Source organism: Aspergillus flavus, chromosome 6, assembly GCF_009017415.1.
Source record: "Aspergillus flavus chromosome 6, complete sequence".
NCBI lineage: Eukaryota > Fungi > Ascomycota > Eurotiomycetes > Eurotiales > Aspergillaceae > Aspergillus > Aspergillus flavus.
In genome coordinates this window covers 571,767-588,853 of record NC_092410.1, presented here as the reverse complement: position 1 = coordinate 588,853, position 17,087 = coordinate 571,767, and the positions used below count along the sequence as shown (strand labels likewise).

Below are 17,087 nucleotides of genomic sequence, written 5' to 3'. Positions count from 1 at the left end.
GATCCTTTGAATGGGTGTTATTTCGCTTTTTCTTGGTCTTTTAACCATTCCATACCAAGAATAGATCCAAGAACAATGTCATTTGTAATCGAAGCTATCTAAGTATATGTCATCGACTAGATAATCACAGCCGAGGTGCAATATGTTTCCAGCCATCACAATCCCTCAAATCAAATTTGAACCTCGCATTCCTCGCTTCTCTGTCCGGAAATACCCCCACACGATCTGGTCGCCAACGCCAGAGATCCTTCCACTCCGGATCCAGTTGCCCCTCAAGTGCCTGCACGACATATTTTCCGATGTTCGTGAGATTCTTGAAGGTATACCCACTGCCCCCGGTAGCGATGAATAACGAATCCGGCGCACTATCATGATACCCAACAATCCAATTGTCATCATGCGTCTCTACATCCCAACAAACCTTGCTACTTTCAATCTCCGCATCCCCAAATTCCGGCAAGATATACCTTGCAAATTCCAAGGTCTTCTCGCGACCAACCCGCGGCTGCGAATCGGTCGGATGATACGTCTGGTCGCGCGGCAGACTGCGCACACCCCAGTCACAGCTAGGCTCCGGCCAGCGCTCCCGGTTCACGACGGTAATGTCCAGATTGCAGATCTTGAAGATCCGGTCCTCGTTCGGCGGGAAGCAGTACCCGCGACGGGCGATATTCAGCACCGGCAGATCCTTGTACCGCTGGTATTGCTCCTCCGTCATCCGGATATGCGAGACGCAGTAGCCTGAGGCGTGCAGCTGGCCCTGGAAACCAAGTAGCGTCTCGGAATAAGCGCCCACGGCGACGATCACCTTTTCAGCGCGCCAGATGGTCCCGTTGGCGGTGCGCACACCCACCACCTGGGCCGGGTTGGCCGGATCACGCACGAACTCGACGACGGCGCCGGACTCGCCGGCCACAAACTCCACCCCCAAGCGCTCGCACTCGCGCTTCAAGATCAACATCGCGTTCGTGGACTCGACCCAGCCGGCGTTGCCGTTGTAGATCCCGCGGAAGGTGGGCTTTTTGCCCTTCGGGGTGGATAGGCCGTCGGTGTAGATGCCTACCTGAGCCTGCCGACGGTCGTGTGCGAAGGCTAGACCGGGGTAGAGACGAAAGGCCGCATCCCAGTTTGGGAGCTCGACGATCTTGGACGGGTCCCCGAGCGCGTGTGTGTTCGAGACCGCAGTCAAAAAGGTCTTTTCGCGGTCCTGATCCTGTGAGCCGTCTGTGCCGTAGATCCAGCCGGTTGGGTGGAAGACATCTTTCCAGAGAGGATCGCGCCAAAGCTGGATCGCTTCCTGGGAGAGAATAGAGTATATATCGTCCGGGTATTCGGTGCGGATGATCTTGTTCCGATCGTAGCCAGCCGAGGATGGAGACGGAACAGGCCACCGGTCTAGGACCTTGATGTTATGATAGCCGGCACGGGCGAGCCACCATGCCGAAGAGAGACCAAAGACCCCGGCACCCACGATGATGATTGGGGTGGAATGGTTAAGCTGGTTTGACATTTTGGGCTAATGGGAATGTGTACACCTCTGGAATGTTACCAGATGACCGTGTCACTGATTTCTTATGAGCTTATAAATCGAGACTATAATTCGTTTCTGTCAGCACGAATGGGCCATAACTGGTCTAGCCTGATGACAGGGACCTACAGTCATCTTCGTGCCTCCCCTGGGTGATATGCTCAGTCAAATCTCCCTATCCGGGTCCGAAGCATGACTGTACACTTTATGACTTTAAATTTGAGTAATGACCTGCTTACCAGAGAGAGATCTCTGTTTTCAGTCTTTGCCTGTTTGATGTCCACAAGTCCAAGTAGAGCTGGGCTGTGACCTTCTGCCTGGGACGTTGAAGCTTACGCAAACCAAAATCTCGTAGCGCGTGACAGCAACGATGACTGTATGACTGTCTTCATCTTACGCTGTGACTGTCGATCAGATGCTGTACATTGATTAAATTGAAAAGATCCTCCCCCGTAGCCTGACTTGCTGTAAACACTTCGTTGTATCATCACAACATCACATGGACTGCCACAATCACCCTCACGAACTCCCCCACCATGGTGTCGATGTCATTGACATACGATCTTCCTGTGGTACTGCCACTGGAAAGTCTATGAAGGAAGAGATCCTTGACTCGATCCGAGGGGGTGGGGATAAACATTGCGTAGTTGAAGAATCAGGTGGCCTCATTGAGTGGAGCCGTTCTATACCCACAGGAATCCTATACGAAGGATGTGGAATTGATCTCTATGAAAACATTACGCGAGATCCTTCATACTACCTTTATCGTGACGAGCTCTCCATATTCCAAGAGTATTCCCACGAAATTGTACGGTTTCATCCTTGAATGACGGAAAGTTGATATGCTGATGCACCATTCAGGCGATGCTGTTATTAGGGACAGCTGCTACTAGGAAGGGAACAAAGAGGGTTAGTAGTTCCAGACATGCAAAGAACATTCATCTCAGTCTCGTTGACCTTGGTAAGAATATATTTGCCGGTCTTTCAATGATTAGGGCATTTTCTGTTTGTTTTTCGAAACTGACAAGTTCAACCTCATAGGTGCTGGGTAAGGTTTCGCCGGTAGTCTTCTCATTCTTCTCATTACGAATCTAACGCCACACTGATGCCAGACGTCTTGATAAATCATCGTGCTTGCTCAATGGGATCTGCAGGCAGATTGAACTTGATCAAACACTCATGAAGGGGTCACGAGCGATTTCTACAACCTATTGCGCAGTACGTATAGACAAAAGACTACTGATACAGCAGCCATACTGATACAGAGATTCTCCGGTAGGTTGATCTTCAATACGAGCAGCTTCAATCACGAATCGAGCAGTTACTCCGGGAAAAGCCCGATCTAGTTAACAGTCGGCTGGAAGGCCAGCCTCATAGCGGCGTGTCTGTGCGGGGGGTGTGCGGATCATACTACGATACGATCCGATTCCTCCGTGACGGGGGGTTGGTTGACAATTCATCGGGCACCCCGATATATCTACACAATACGCAGTTTCGGAAGTGTCTGATGTGGCTCGGTTCTTCCTTCACGAATCTGAAGCCTGTCCAGGCAGCCAAATTCCTTCGGCAGTTCACTCAGGAAGGCGTGCTGCAGACGGGAGATTTCATGCTGATCGGGATTGACCGCTGCAGGGAGGTGGAAAAAGTGACGGCGGCATATAGCGACACGTCCGAGCGGTGGCAGCAATATATCCAAAACGGACTATACACTGCCGCACACACGGTGGGCGACGCATCGCTTGCGGAGGACTGGACATATGTTGCACGATGGGATGCCGAAGAAGGCCGCCATTTGGTCCGTCGACTTCCCCTTTTCCTCTTTAAGCTTTGCCCCTTCCTGCAGTGGTTGATCACCATATTGCATTTCCGACGCTAATGTCTGTCTATCACAGAGATTTGTTCGCAGTGACCGACATCGGACTGTTCTGCCAGACATCGAGATCTCTGCCGGCGAACACGTGCTTTTGGCCCAATCATACAAATACACGCGGCAGGATGCCCTCGCCGTGTTCGATCTGTCCGGGCTCACCGTCCGATACGAGTGGGTCAATCAACCCGACGACTGCTCGTTGTTTTTGCTGGAGAAGACGGGACGATGAGAAAACACGGGAAGTCCGTGACGTTTCTGGAAATCTTTGCAACCGAGTGGCCCAAAAAACCCACCTTCCTGTCTACCCCGCTAAAGCTTCATTCAACGCCTTAACCATTAAGCCAGTATTAAAAAGCTCACATACATGCCCTTTGGTAGCCTAAGTTTCGCTTTCTATCAATACATCAAAGCAAATTTGGAAATCAATTAGTTCATGCGAAACAAGGTGTGGTTGGTCCATATGAAAGTTATCAATTTATCATATTTGGGATGGGTTTTGAGCCTGGCGACCTATTTACAGGGACATATTTAGTGATTTCAACTAGACTGACTGCACCATGCAAGAGATTGTTTTCGTCAGTTAGGCAACCAACCCTGAAGATCCTGTACTTGGGGCCCAGAAGGATTCGGAGTTTTATGACATTGGGTTAGACCAAGCCTTGTGTCAGATCGATGGCTGGCGGAATTAGCCGAGCCAAGACCCTCCTTATATTGCTTGTTTCGAGGTCCAATCGGGTCTTGCCCCGTGGGCAGATCTCCCATGGAAAATAACCCACCGTGTACTGTACAGTATTACTGTCTCGTAATCTTCATGGCAGGTCTTGGGTTCAATAAAGAGTCCCAGGGCCCTAATTTTGCTGATTATCGATCAATTCGCATTCTTCCTGCGTCAGTTTGGTTCGTTATAGTTCTATGGTTCTGACGTTCTGAGGCTCTAATCTGCTACAAGTCAATCGTAAGCACCCCGGCCTTGGATATAAGGCAGGCCAAGCCCTTCATGACTGGCAATCAGGAAGCCAAGATTGCACGCCGTCGGGCTAAAAACCGAGAAGCACAACGCCGTCACCGTACTTTATTCCTTCCCAACAGACCCCTCCACTCAAAATACGTCAGGGGAAAGCTGATCAAAATTCCCAGGAGAGGCTACGAAAGCAAAACTCGCAGAGCTGGAGCGTCCCCGGCCACAGGTAGATTCGAAAAATCCATTCTTGCCTTCGAGTCCCTACCAAGCGGCCTGGGGTTTAAACGAAACCCCCTCCGAATCACCACCAGCCAGTCTAGACTTCCAGGATTTCGACTTTGCTCTTCCGACAAACGAGGAGAATTCGGTCTTGGATCCACACCAATGGTACTCCCTTGGCGAATCTCTTCCACCCAACGCCAGCGGTGATTATAGTGGTACAACAGCATCCTCCGTGGAGGAAACGTCGCGGCGTCATCGAGCAAAGTCGACATCACTAAATCCACCCCATGCTCGATCAGAGTCCTCCGGTCGATCCGCTCTGCATCTGGCTGCAGCGTCCGGGAACATAGAATTCGTCCGGGCACTACTGACCCACAATGCTGATATGAACGCCACCGATGCGTTGGGCAGAACGCCTCTCCATGCATGTGCAGCGGCAGGTAATACGGCCGATCATGTTTCCGTGGCTCAAATGCTGATTGAAAATGGGGCAAGCCCGACACTGAAGGATCACACTGGCATGGGGCCGTTGCATATTGCTGCCGAGAGAGGGAATGATCGGGTGCTGGAGGCCTTGATTCGGATTGGAGTGGATGTAAATGATAGCATCGTGTCGGAAAAGCAATCCGTTCACATTCCTCTAGGGACATGAACTGTTGAATCGACAATGGAATCGAATACCGATCTGGTGAGAGGGTCTCGAAATTATCTCACCACGAAATCTTATGTCCGAAACGCATACTTTCAGCGCTACCCATTCCTTGCTCTCATGGAGATAATCTCCAATAAGCACCAACGCTCGCCACCATGATCCAACAAAAATAAAAACAAAAAGAAACAACATGTTGAGACAAGCGTGCTTGTGAGGAGCTTCGTGACATTGAGAAAGTGATATCGGACACCGGACTGACGATAAACGAAAGAAAATCAGTCCGAGGAACAGAAGAAGTCACGTATTGTGGATACAAGTACGGGTTAGGAAAATGTATATGCGGCAACGGGAAAGACATTGGTTCATTTCATTTTGACCAATGAGGAGCGCATTCTTAGCACTCATAGCGTCCCGAACCGTGGACATTTTACGCGCACAACCCCATCTCACGCAGGGGCCAGAATGAACGGCACTCCCTGGTTGGAAAGACGGGGCAGTGGATTGGCCTGGAATAGGAGGCAGGAATGAAAAGACGGGCCGGCAAGAGACAGGTGGGGGCAAGGAAGGGAAGAAACAAAGAGACACACTGGGGCTAGTCCGGATATTACTTCCACATTTAACATTAAATACACACACAATAGTATCCACTGGAGAAGATATACTAGATCGTTTGACAAATTGATCCCTTGTCACTCGGTTTTCCCGAGCAAGTGCCTCCTCGCCCTGCCGATCTCCCACCTGGCTTGATGGTATATTTTGCAAATTATTCCTTGTTGAGCCGGAAACACTCCGTTCAGCCTTCAGGGCATGGTACCTGGGCGGCTGTGCTTCTCGCTGTTTCTTCCAGCACTGTCATCTTCGTCTCTCTGATCCATATCTGACTTCGTAGCGATACCCTTTCTGAATAAAGTACGACCTTGTACTTCCTGAAGTATGATATTCAAACACATCTACATATTGTGGGCCACTATTGGTTTCATAATACCAATGCCGCCCTCGGCCGGGATAGACCGTGATCGGAGTCACCGGACCCCTCGAACTTGTATACCACGGAACACCGGGGTGTGGGTCTTGAGAGCGGTTTTCTCGAGGCTGAACGCCTGGAAATCGAGGGGTTTGTGGCTGGCTGTAGAGACGAGGGTTCTGAGCTTGAATATTTTGATGTCGAGGATCTTGAGCCAGGGGGCTCTGAGTACGAGATTGATTATCAATAGTCAATTGGGCAGTGCGAGCTGTGATGTCTGCCATTGATTGTTCTCCGGCCTTTCGGCGAGGTTCATGACCCGTGGCAGGAGCTTGTTGTTTACTCACTCTAGGGTTTGACCCATGCTTGTCATCTCCCGACTCGCTGGAAGATGCCTCGGAGATATGGTCATCTTTAGGGACAGAACGGGATTTACCAACCCAGTTTCCAAACTGCATTGTGTTCTCAGCAAACTCATTGTGGTAAGCTTGTTGCACAAGGTAGAGAAAGCATTCTCTTAAGGACACCTTTCCTCGATAGAGAGCAGGATTATAAAAATCTTTCTCATTGCCTGAAATTTCCTGGGAGTGCGCTGTATGCCTGATCACAGGTGAATGCCAAAGCACCCACTTTCCAATCTTTTTTCGATGGGGCTCCTGCTTGAAAAAAATTGTTTGATCGTACGTTGTGAGAAAACCGTACTTCAAATTCGTGCTGTACATGTAACCGGAGATTTGGCCTTGATGTCATGCAGAATTAGCACACGTAGGGGCCTGGCAGGCAGCTGGCTGGCTATATCAAACAGTGGATCCAAGCTCCGCATCTCTCTTAGTACAATGAGCGGCAAAGTTCATTGTCCTTTAGCTGCCTGCGTAGGGCAGTATTTACTTTCATTGATCCTTACTTTTTTTTTTCATGTCTATCCAGCAGTTATGGGTGGACCGCCTAGTTCAGGAATTAAGTGGCTCGATGATGACAAGTGGATAAGACGCGAGATAACGTTTGATGAAACTATCCCGTCAAGATGGAGGATTGTTCGAAAAATCCATGAACGCGAGATTTTGCACCTTGAATGGGAGGTGAAAAAGAGGGACTGGAGGGCTGAAGGACGTGGTGTTTTCCTTTGCTCCAATACTCATGGCAAAAAGGCCGTAGTCAAAGTTCGGCTGCAGTAGGTTCTTCTCGTATATCTATACGCATGAGCTTGTGTGTTTCCTCTGGCCAACCGCTCCTAATACTTGACATAGGATCCCATATATGGGGACATATTTTTCCTCCTCTGAAGAGAGAGCCGAACAAGCCATACACGATATGGGCGAAAACACTCGGTTTGAAATTGACGCTCTACGATGTTTAACGCAAGCAGGCTGTTCATCAAGCCCAGCTTTGCTAGGTTGGAAGCGTGAAACACAAAGCAACACCGACTGGGTCCCTGGGGGGTATATAGAATATATCCTAATGGAGCGAATGCCAGGGGTCAGACCGCCACCTTATTGGCAACCCATGGCTCAGGAGGAGAGGGATCGGCTTCTAAAAGCATTTAAGGAGGCATATCTGTGAGTTTCTAATGGCCCTACTTACTTGTGGAGTGGTATTCAATACATCTTTTTGCAGCGAGTGTATGGCATGTGGCAGAGTACATCTCGACGAAGGGACCCGAAACCTCATTTGGGACGATAAAGCCGGGAAATGGTAAGTATATAGCGTTTCCCATTAGGTAATTCATGCAGCTTACTTACAGTGTCCATCCATTAGCTATATTATCGACTGGGAAGATTCGCTCGAGACTACCGCAGAGGATACCTGGGAAGATAGGCTCTACAGTAACTATCTCCTGCAATGGGACTGACGCCGGAGCAGAATCTGGCAGGCCCTTAAGAGCTTGACCAGGACCGGGAATCTCCTATGTTTATCTTTGCTTCATCGATACTATGAATATTTAGAGGATCATATCGTACGAACAATGCATCTAGTCCTTAGACAGCTATCCAGTACTATGCGATTCGTAGAGATTTAACGTTCGAATGGTTTGTGGGCCATAATGGCAACGATGACGCTTAGTTAACCATTGTTGTATCAGCTTATTGATGTAGAGTACGCATGATTAGGATTCATCATCCGCCAAGACCCGATTAGAAGTGAAAGCGTGAATGTAGAAAAGAACAAAGACACTACTTCTCTCCTAATATAATAGTTGGGCGTGTAGACTTCCTAAAAGCATCTTGACCCATGAATCTGAAACTTTTCACGCCATCATTTTGAGCCCCACTTTTGTTCATCGGTCTTGTTCGACTCGTCATTTGAGGTACTATATGTACAAGTATCTTCTGTCGTTCCTTCAGATCTCTGTGCCTGCGCTTCAATTTCGCGACACGAATGCGTGATCATCGATTCATCCGAGTCCTTCGACGATCGGGTCAAGTGGTCTGTCCTTGGCGGACTCTGGTGGATGATCGGCTCGAGAGTCCAATTGAATATATGCTTGTCAGCCATGCGGATGAAGAATTATTTTCATCCGCTCACGGTACCTTAGTTGCATGACAGTTTGAGAGGCCAGTAGGTATCGGACAGTGAGAAAGAACTTACTTTATTAATGCAGAAAGGTATTTCTTGACGTTCTCTTGACCCGGTGCCGGGTTTTTGGACCGTGTCAGACCTTGAACTGTTAGAGGGCCACGCATCTTATCATTCTTATTCACGGCTACTCAAGAAATAAGAAGTCTTTGTCTTAACAATCCCTACTTGAGCACCGAACTGCAACTAGAGGATGTTCTAACAAGAAATGCTCCATAAGAGGCATTGAATCTCGCTTATTTTACGATAGCTATGACCTCGTGCGTGGAATGTCAGTGTCTCAGGTACGATCGCGAAAAATGTGAGTCGCTCGGAACCAAGGTCGTATACCTGATTGACATACTTCCAGAAAAAAGACCACAGCGATGTTTACGCATGAAGCTGTTTCGAACTGTTTCAGGCTGGTCTTCCTGATGTGGCTCAGACATGTCCTAACAATATGGAGTTTATTATCTGGAGACAGTATTCCTAGGCCCAAAATCGGGTGTCCCCCACAGCAACAATGTGCCCGACTCGCAACTCGGACGGATATTAAGCCGTAAGGTTGATCAAGTGGGTATTGCTTGCGAGATCCTCTCCCCACACAGTTCGCAAGATCTATTCCGCCGCATCTAGTGGATGTTTAGGGAATTAAATCGCTACTAGGGGCCTTATTGCTAGATAATTGCTCAAGGGCCTGGAGAAGGTCCAATGTATACTTTTCCTAGCTGAAGCCGAGGTGATGATTAGTGATCTATTGAGCGAGTATTCAAGATTATAAGCTACTGGGGAGAAAAATGTAAAAACCGCCGCCTCCCTTCTAGAATAGGAGAGGGAAGACGGATATATTTCGATACCAAACATGGCTACCGCAGGGATCGAACGTCGTGTGGAGATCAAAATTGCTTCGTCCTCAGAGGACTTTATGTGTGGATGGCTTTACTCGTCTCAGAAATTCACCGTATCAAACCTCGGGCCAGCCATTGTCTTAGCCCACGGCCTGGGTGGAACGAAAGAACTAAAGCTCGACGTTTATGCCGACAGTTTCAATCAGATGGGATACACATGTGTCGTCTTCGACTACCGCTGCACCGGTGGATCTGAGGGTCTGCCAAGAGGTCTGATTGACTGGCATCAGCAGCAAGAGGACTGGAAATCTGCCATCAAATACACGCGTCAGCTGGAGAACGTCGATCCGAACCAAGTCGGCCTTTTTGGAACATCTTTCAGCGGGGGACATGTCATTCAGCTGGCCACTACTGATAGGAAACTCAACGCAGCCATCTCTCAATGTCCGTTTACTTCTGGCTGGCAGAGTACTCTTTGTACAGGGAGTGCTGCCACCCCGAGGCTTGCAGGGATTGGTCTACTGGACATACTCTTTGGCTCGGAAAGGAAGCCAATAACTGTACCGCTGACCGGGAGGCCAGGTGAGGGTAAGTGAACAACGGTTATACTCGGACAGATAATACCATGGAAGCTAAACTCCACAATAGCCGCTCTGATGAATGCCCCAGACATGCTCAGCACCTTTCCGTTACTTATCCCTAAAGGTCATCCGTTTCAGGAAAGAGTCCCTGCTCGCCTGCCTTTGAAGCTGCCTCTCCTGAGACCTGGCTCTTATGCATCTAGGGTTGAATGTCCGATTTTGTTTGGTATATGTGGTAAAGACTCAGTTGCACCCGCAGACACAACGTTGGCATATGCGAAAACTGCGCCTAAAGGAGTGATCAAGTGGTATGACGTAGGCTATTTTGATATCTATTATGGTCAACCATTCGAACTCGCTATACAGGACTACAAGCAGTTCCTCCGAGAATATTTGCTAATTGAGCGCCAGGGAGAGACATAACCGATCAAACCTTACCTCGACAGGAAAAATATTGTTTGTGAGAGGGTACGAGGACAATGATATAGCCTCGTCCACAGTTATGGGATTGTTGGGGATCTATTATGCTTGGGAATTTGGAGTTCCTGATGACGGTGCTGGTCTCCTAGTGATGCCTGAGGCAGAATCCTCGATATAACCCTGCATTAAGATACCAATGGACATTGATATTCAGATTCATCACTCAAGACGTAAGATAGATAGCTGCAAAAAAGAACTCTACATCTAATGACCTGGTTTCCTCATGATATGATGCTCTTTTTTTTTTTTAGCTTTTTGTTTTGCTTCCTTAGAGCTGATGGAGACGTGGGCACCGGGGGGTGGTAAATACTAGGTAAATATATTGCTAACCCTCAGTTTACGCAATCGCGAACGGAAGCAGGAATGTTCGCCATGCAGGAGAACCGCTGTAGTGGGTTTAAATTGTATAATTTGTATGATATTCTCATAGTCTGATGATCTATAAATGGCCTCACCTGATTGGCCAGTCGGCCCAAGCGCATGTCTTCCCGCGTCTTTCCACTTGGACGAACAATCTTGAGTATCGACTTGACCGCCACGCATATGGATCTTTTATCAGTCCTCCCGGACTTCCATACCAAACCGTATGCGCACATACTCCCACCTTTGGAGAGAAGCAAGATAAGCACGGTTGATCTCATAACTCTCGATACGCTTGAGATCGCGAAACGCGCCCACGTGCCTCCAGCCGATGTTCGTCGGTTGTGCGCCAGCATCACCAAGGCGCTCCACCATGATATCGGGTTCGAACACATCGAGGAGTCTGCATCTGCCGAACCGAGCTCCAGTATCAACGATGACCCGCCAATTACCCTGGGGCCCACGACAAAGCTAGACTTGTCGCAGTGGAGCGCGATCAGCACTCTCGACACCGCATTAGATGAGCTGCTGGGCGGCGGAATACCAACTGGCTATGTGACAGAGGTGACTGGCGAGAGGTACGTGCGTGTATCTACATGAGCGGTAGCTTGAGTTGGACTGACCGGTATCGCGTCGTCAGTGGGAGTGGTAAGACACAATTTCTCCTCTCTCTGTTGCTGGCCGTCCAGCTTCCTTCACCCAAGGGCTTGGGGAAGAATGCCGTCTACATTTCTACAGAGGCTCCCTTGTCGACACCGCGACTCTCCCAGCTCATCGATTCCAACCCGTACCTCTCGACCCTGCCTCGGGATCGTGCCCCGACGTTGGAGAATATCCTATCCATCAATGCCATGGACCTCGAGTCTCAAGACCACATTCTCAACTATCAACTCCCCGTCGCGATTCAACGCTACAACGTCGGACTCGTTGTCATCGATTCCATAACCTCCAACTACAGAGCGGAACATACCTCCCACAATATCCTAGGTCTATCGACTCGGTCGGGGGAACTCACGAAACTAGGACAAATGCTACGCAATCTCGCGGTACAAGAGGACATTGCAATCGTAGTCGCGAACCAAGTCTCCGATCGATTCGACGCCATGGACAATCCATCAGTATTCCCAAGAATAGGAGGTGGTGCAGGAAACGGATCCCCGTCTACTCAACCCCAACAAATCCCATCCGCCCGCGAACCAGGCACTGCATCCCCCTTACCAAGGGTCCGGGCAACCGAGTCCGGCAACGTCGAACTATCCCAATATAACGCTATGCTTCCATCTTCTCCCTCCCATTTCCCATCTTCACCGTATACCACCGAGGAAGACCCGCAACGGCAACATTTCGACGGCTCATACCTGGTGGGGAATCCGGTGCGCAGTGAGATCCTCAGCCTGCTACATCAACAACGGTTTTTTACCGGATGGGGCGACTCGCCGCAGTCATTCCTCCCAAGTTCATATCCAGGTTTCCAGAGACCGGCGGAGAAAACACCAGCCCTCGGTCTTGTCTGGTCGACGCAAATCGCGTGTCGAATCGCCTTGAAGAAAGAGCGGCAAACGGCCATGGATCCGCTTCTCCCGGAGAGTACCCCTATCCCATCAACAGCGAAACTACTACCGGAACCGGAGGTACCTGGTTCCCTCGGCGAGCGAGAAAAGCCGGAGCCAGACCCCCCCACAGAGACTGTCACAGAAGGGAAAGATGCAGAAGCCAAGGCTAGTTCCGAGACTGTTCCTGTCCCTGCTCCAATCTCTGAGAATAAACCGAGTAACTCACAGCTACCACCGCCCTCGTCTCAGACACCCGAGCGCCTTGTCCGGCGCACTATGAAACTCGTCTTTGCACCCTGGACCGCAGGGTCTGTAAACGAGCAAAACCAAATCCAAGACGAGGTCAGCTTTACGATCTGGAAGGGAGGTTTGAAGAGCTGTGAATAGAGTTAGGCTTCTTTCTCCTTTCTCCTATATACCCTCATTATGCTACCCTTCCCCTTGGTCTTACACTGCGTAAGGTGTAATTTGACGCACAAAGTGGAGTAAAGGATCCGAATACAGTACAGTACATTTAGAGCTCCAGCTTTTGGTATGTTTCTGCCTAGATCACAGCAGAAAGTAGGCTATGGGTCTGGCTTTAGTGCCTTTTTCGGCGGGTCGCGGAAGCTAAAATCCCCCGCAGTTCCAGAAATCTTAAACCGTTGCTTTTCCTCTTTCTTACTCTTGTTCTCGGTTCTTCAACGTACTGGTTCACGTTTTACACTATCCAGAGCCAGATCCAGAGATTCAATGCAGATATATTCGATAAGAGGTCTAGATATTCGGGTCACAAGGGCGGGAATTGTCCCATCAACCAGTCACAATGGGCTGGCCATGTCTAAACAGTGATGAGGAATGGAGAGGAACTTTTGACTGAGGTCTTGGATGAGAAACCAAAGGTTCTTTCGCTGGAAAAATGACAAAAGATGTTTGCCGTCAAGGATAACAGAGATGGTCTAGGTCGAACATACACCAAAAAGAAACAGACGCCCCACATTAATCGCAAGTAAAAAAAGTTCAACCATGTGATTTCACCAAGATCTCATGCCCCATATACGCCATCAAGTTGATCAATTAACTCGCAGTTGCTCTATGACGTGACGTGGTGAGTGTCCAACTCGTGGCCACTCGATCCTGCGAGCACCACGCGGGAAATTTCAAAATAAACTCGTTCTATATCGACAAACGCATAATCTATTTGGAAAGCTTGGCCGGAGGAACTCCGATGCCGTTGGTATTACGGTAGAAGAGCACACCTTCGCTCTCGCCCCTGGCACCCTCGGTCGGCTCAACCCAGTGGCAGACACGGGCGCTGGTGAAGAGAGCCTTGAAGAATCCCGTCCAGCCAGTGTGGGCCTCCGTGCGGTAGTGCGAGCCCATGACCTTCTGGATGGCCTCGCTGGCCTCGTCGGCGTGGTAGAAGGGGATGGTGCTGACGTAGTGGTGAAGGACGTGGGTCTCAATGATACCGTGCAAGATGTGACGACCAACAAAGCCGAAGTCACGGTCAATGGTGGCAGCGGCTCCACGGGCGAAGTTCCACACCTCGGGCTGGTAGTGAGGGAGAGTGGGGTCGGTGTGCTGGAGGTAAGTGATGGCAACTGTTGGCAAATCGTTAGCACATGTCTCGATAAGTATATAAATTTCGAGAAAATCTTACCCAGCCAGTGGTTCACCCAGAGGTAAGGAATTCCATACCACACCAGGAGGTTGAGCCATCCATAGGTGGAACCGATGTAATAGAGGACGGATCCGGTGATGGCGAGACCCAGGTCACTCAGGACAATCAACTTAGCATCCTTGGCCTCGTACAGAGGGCTGCTAGGGTTGAAGTGGTTGACACCGCCGAAGTAGCCGTTGCGCTTTCCCTTTCCACGGCCCTCGGGCTGGCGCTCGTGGTTATTGTGACCGGTCACGTTGGTCAGGAGGTACATGGGCCATCCGAAGAGCTGCTGGAGAATGAGGTTGGTGACAGTGGCGATGGGAGTCTCCTCCATCAATTCGTTCAGGTCGTGAATGGTCTTGCCGATGCGGGAAGCATATTCCTCGCGGGTCTTGGGGACAAACACCATGTCACGGGCGATGTTACCAGTGGCCTTATGGTGCTTGCCGTGGGAGATCTTCCAGGAGAAGTACGGCACTAGCAGGGCGGAGTGGCAGATCCAGCCAACAGTGTCATTCAGAACCTTGGAGGGGGAGAAGGCCTGGTGACCGCACTCGTGGGCCAAAACCCAGACACCAGTAGCGATCAGACCCTGGACGACGGTGTAAAGGGACCACAAAGCAACGCGAGCTGGGAAAGAGGGAACGGTCTCCGGCGTGACATAGTTGTGGAAGACATAGAAAATGGATCCCAGCATGGCTATATCACGGAACACATAGTACAAGCTGGTGAGAGCCTTCCGCTCGTAGCAGTGAGCGGGGATGGCGTCACGGATCTGCTTGATGGTGTAGTCGGGGATCTTGAACTCATTTCCATAGGTGTCCAACATCTTGCCCTTGTTCTCAGACTCGGACGCCAGCGACGAAAGGGAAGTCGAGGACGGAGAATGGCGAGGGCTGTCAAACGGAGACACCGAGACGCTGGGGACGGAGGAATCCGTGCCCGGGTTGCGGTTCAGCGCCATGCGCTTGGGGATAGCTGTGGAAGACATCTTTGTCTTTTGACGTCTGGCGTATCCAACGAGGGGTCCGGAGATTGCTATATCTGGTGGTTCTCGTCAGTACATCGTACATTGGCACACGGTGTCCACCGATGGAGGGAAGGGATGGTAGATGTGCTTCTGCAGGCCGAAGCTATGCTGTGAACATACCAATGGGTCACTCCAAGGGTCGGAGGTTACACGATCTCAAAGGATCCTGAAGGATGAGAGCTCCCTGGCGACTGATATAGGGACGAGTGGGTATGGGGTGATGTTCAGCACCACTCCGGAATTACCCTGGCCGGAATTGAGGAGGGGAAGGTAAGGTATTAGACGAGCTGAAGAAAGCTGAATAGATGCACAAAAAAAAAAAAAGAAGAAAAGGGAAAAAAAGTTCAAGGTTATGAATCAGCTGAAAGGACAATCGGCCCGGGGAAAAGGCGTGGGAAGGGAAGGGAAGGAAGGAGGCCGCCCCAAGCAAAGAAGAAAAAAAATTACGGACCAATCACAATGGATGAGAGAAAATCTAAATGGGTAAAAAAGGAAGAAAAAAAATCACAATAAGGTAAGGCACCCGAGTGGAAAGAAACCAAACATTGTTCTGGATGGCGGTCCCTTTCCATCTGGTAATTCTCGTCCTTTGGGGAGATCGACGCCGTATGGAGTCGTGCAGGAGACGGTAATTTTGTGTACCGTTGGGGCTCCATGATTGGTCAGGACTCCTGGATTTGGTTACCCGTGGTGGTATTTGGGGATACCGATATTAAGTTTGCTGACAGCATCCCGTTTTCAATTCGCCTCCAGACTGAGCCTGTACCACCAGGACTCGATCGACAGGCAATTAGCCTGTTTTCTTTCCTTCTGTAAATCGCGCTGCCGAGGGTCGGGCACATTAGGTGCATGGTTCAGCTACGGCTAACTTCTCGTCGTCCATGCATATGAACGCGAGTTCCTCCCGTGACGAATGGCCGCTCAGGACGCCTACGTCGTTCCAAGTGTTTGCTGGGCAGGGCTGGCTGAGAGCTGAGGGGATCTCTCGTCACCTCTACTAATGAACTGGCCCAGTCTGGCAACCAGCCGAGCATTTGCAATCGTCCATCGAGGACTGGCCGTGAGGAAACACCCCAAGAATAGATCATTATTTGTTTATCTGGATCGATAACATGGTCTCGCGGCCATGTGGCGTTCAGCCTTCCCAGACTGAAAAATACACGGGGTGGCGTATTCTCATTACGCGCCGAATGCCAGGGACAGCAAAGAAGCTGGGGAGCGCTTACCGCCTTCTCCGGCCTGCATACCATCGGATCCACTCCGACTGCAATCGCTCTTGGCTTCTCAACAATCTTCGTCCGATCATCAGTCCACTCCTCTCTCTCGCGCGCTCGCTGGCGTTCGTTCCCAGTCAAATTAACCTTTTAGAGTTACTAAGGCAGGCAAGTCGAGACGCTGTCATCCCGAGGTATCATGTGCAATGGCAATTGGCCCCTCGCTGATTGGCACCGCCGTCCATGGCCGGTGGAGGTCGGAGATGATTCGGATCTTAAGTCGTCGAAAGATGTGGAGGTCGGAATGGATCCCATTACTTACCTTATTCAATCATGACTCGCCTCATCTGCCATGAGTCCATTGGACTGGGATTTATTTCGAAGAGGATTGAAGCGACAATTGCCATCATGACCACATTTATCTCAGACATAAACCCTAACTTTGATGGAGAGGGTGAATACCATGTGATGAACTCAATCCGACCAGATAAAACCAAATCAAGAATCCCCAAACTTTCTCAGAAGCCAATGTCAGGGAAGTGTGCTCCGTAACATGTCAAATATCTCTCATCCCAGACCGGATGGAAGTCTATCATATATTCCCATCCAACCTGGAATGCTCTCAC

The 17,087-nt window shown here is 50.0% G+C and overlaps 9 protein-coding genes across 9 annotated transcripts; 5 read left to right on the top strand and 4 right to left on the bottom strand.

Annotated features, from left to right (window-relative positions):
• Window positions 1-93: 93 nt before the first annotated feature.
• On the bottom strand, window positions 94-1,945 carry F9C07_2285831 (putative sarcosine oxidase). Its single transcript, XM_041286982.2, has one exon. The coding sequence runs from the start codon at window positions 1,508-1,510 to the stop codon at window positions 125-127; it is 1,386 nt and encodes a 461-aa protein (XP_041149587.1). The 5' UTR covers window positions 1,511-1,945; the 3' UTR covers window positions 94-124.
• Window positions 1,946-2,027: 82 nt separating this feature from the next.
• On the top strand, window positions 2,028-3,627 carry F9C07_8063 (histidine-specific methyltransferase; the record flags this gene model as incomplete). Its single annotated transcript, XM_071511722.1, has 4 exons — window positions 2,028-2,336; window positions 2,390-2,437; window positions 2,808-3,323; window positions 3,421-3,627. 4 exons carry the CDS (start codon window positions 2,028-2,030, stop codon window positions 3,625-3,627), a joined length of 1,080 nt encoding a protein of 359 aa, XP_071367664.1.
• Window positions 3,628-4,395: 768 nt separating this feature from the next.
• On the top strand, window positions 4,396-5,233 carry F9C07_8062 (putative nf kappa B inhibitor I-kappa-B; the record flags this gene model as incomplete). The annotated part of the gene is made up of 2 exons (XM_071511721.1): window positions 4,396-4,465; window positions 4,536-5,233. The coding sequence occupies 2 exons, from the start codon at window positions 4,396-4,398 to the stop codon at window positions 5,231-5,233; spliced, it is 768 nt and encodes a 255-aa protein (XP_071367663.1).
• A 605-nt stretch (window positions 5,234-5,838) lies between these two features.
• F9C07_1732850 (uncharacterized protein) lies at window positions 5,839-7,187 on the bottom strand. The gene has a single exon (XM_071508351.1). The coding sequence runs from the start codon at window positions 6,917-6,919 to the stop codon at window positions 6,086-6,088; it is 834 nt and encodes a 277-aa protein (XP_071367662.1). The 5' UTR covers window positions 6,920-7,187; the 3' UTR covers window positions 5,839-6,085.
• A 267-nt stretch (window positions 7,188-7,454) lies between these two features.
• Window positions 7,455-8,046, top strand: F9C07_8061 (uncharacterized protein; the record flags this gene model as incomplete). The annotated part of the gene is made up of 3 exons (XM_071511720.1): window positions 7,455-7,753; window positions 7,833-7,889; window positions 7,953-8,046. The coding sequence occupies 3 exons, from the start codon at window positions 7,455-7,457 to the stop codon at window positions 8,044-8,046; spliced, it is 450 nt and encodes a 149-aa protein (XP_071367661.1).
• Window positions 8,047-8,450: 404 nt separating this feature from the next.
• On the bottom strand, window positions 8,451-8,878 carry F9C07_8060 (uncharacterized protein; the record flags this gene model as incomplete). Its single annotated transcript, XM_071511719.1, has 2 exons — window positions 8,451-8,505; window positions 8,784-8,878. The coding sequence occupies 2 exons, from the start codon at window positions 8,876-8,878 to the stop codon at window positions 8,451-8,453; spliced, it is 150 nt and encodes a 49-aa protein (XP_071367660.1).
• Window positions 8,879-9,612: 734 nt separating this feature from the next.
• Window positions 9,613-10,602, top strand: F9C07_8059 (Alpha/Beta hydrolase protein; the record flags this gene model as incomplete). Its single annotated transcript, XM_071511718.1, has 2 exons — window positions 9,613-10,186; window positions 10,247-10,602. The coding sequence occupies 2 exons, from the start codon at window positions 9,613-9,615 to the stop codon at window positions 10,600-10,602; spliced, it is 930 nt and encodes a 309-aa protein (XP_071367659.1).
• Window positions 10,603-11,139: 537 nt separating this feature from the next.
• On the top strand, window positions 11,140-12,959 carry F9C07_8058 (putative DNA repair protein; the record flags this gene model as incomplete). The annotated part of the gene is made up of 2 exons (XM_041294268.2): window positions 11,140-11,597; window positions 11,660-12,959. 2 exons carry the CDS (start codon window positions 11,140-11,142, stop codon window positions 12,957-12,959), a joined length of 1,758 nt encoding a protein of 585 aa, XP_041149589.2.
• A 789-nt stretch (window positions 12,960-13,748) lies between these two features.
• On the bottom strand, window positions 13,749-15,208 carry F9C07_8057 (fatty acid desaturase; the record flags this gene model as incomplete). The annotated part of the gene is made up of 2 exons (XM_041294276.1): window positions 13,749-14,155; window positions 14,215-15,208. The coding sequence occupies 2 exons, from the start codon at window positions 15,206-15,208 to the stop codon at window positions 13,749-13,751; spliced, it is 1,401 nt and encodes a 466-aa protein (XP_041149590.1).
• Between the last annotated feature and the right edge of the window lie 1,879 nt (window positions 15,209-17,087).

Bases quoted from the DNA above. Each gene is read 5' to 3' on its own strand.
- F9C07_2285831 (XM_041286982.2), bottom strand. From the start codon at position 1,510: ATGTCAAACCAGCTTAACCATTCCACCCCAATCATCATCGTGGGTGCC.
- F9C07_1732850 (XM_071508351.1), bottom strand. From the start codon at position 6,919: ATGTACAGCACGAATTTGAAGTACGGTTTTCTCACAACGTACGATCAA.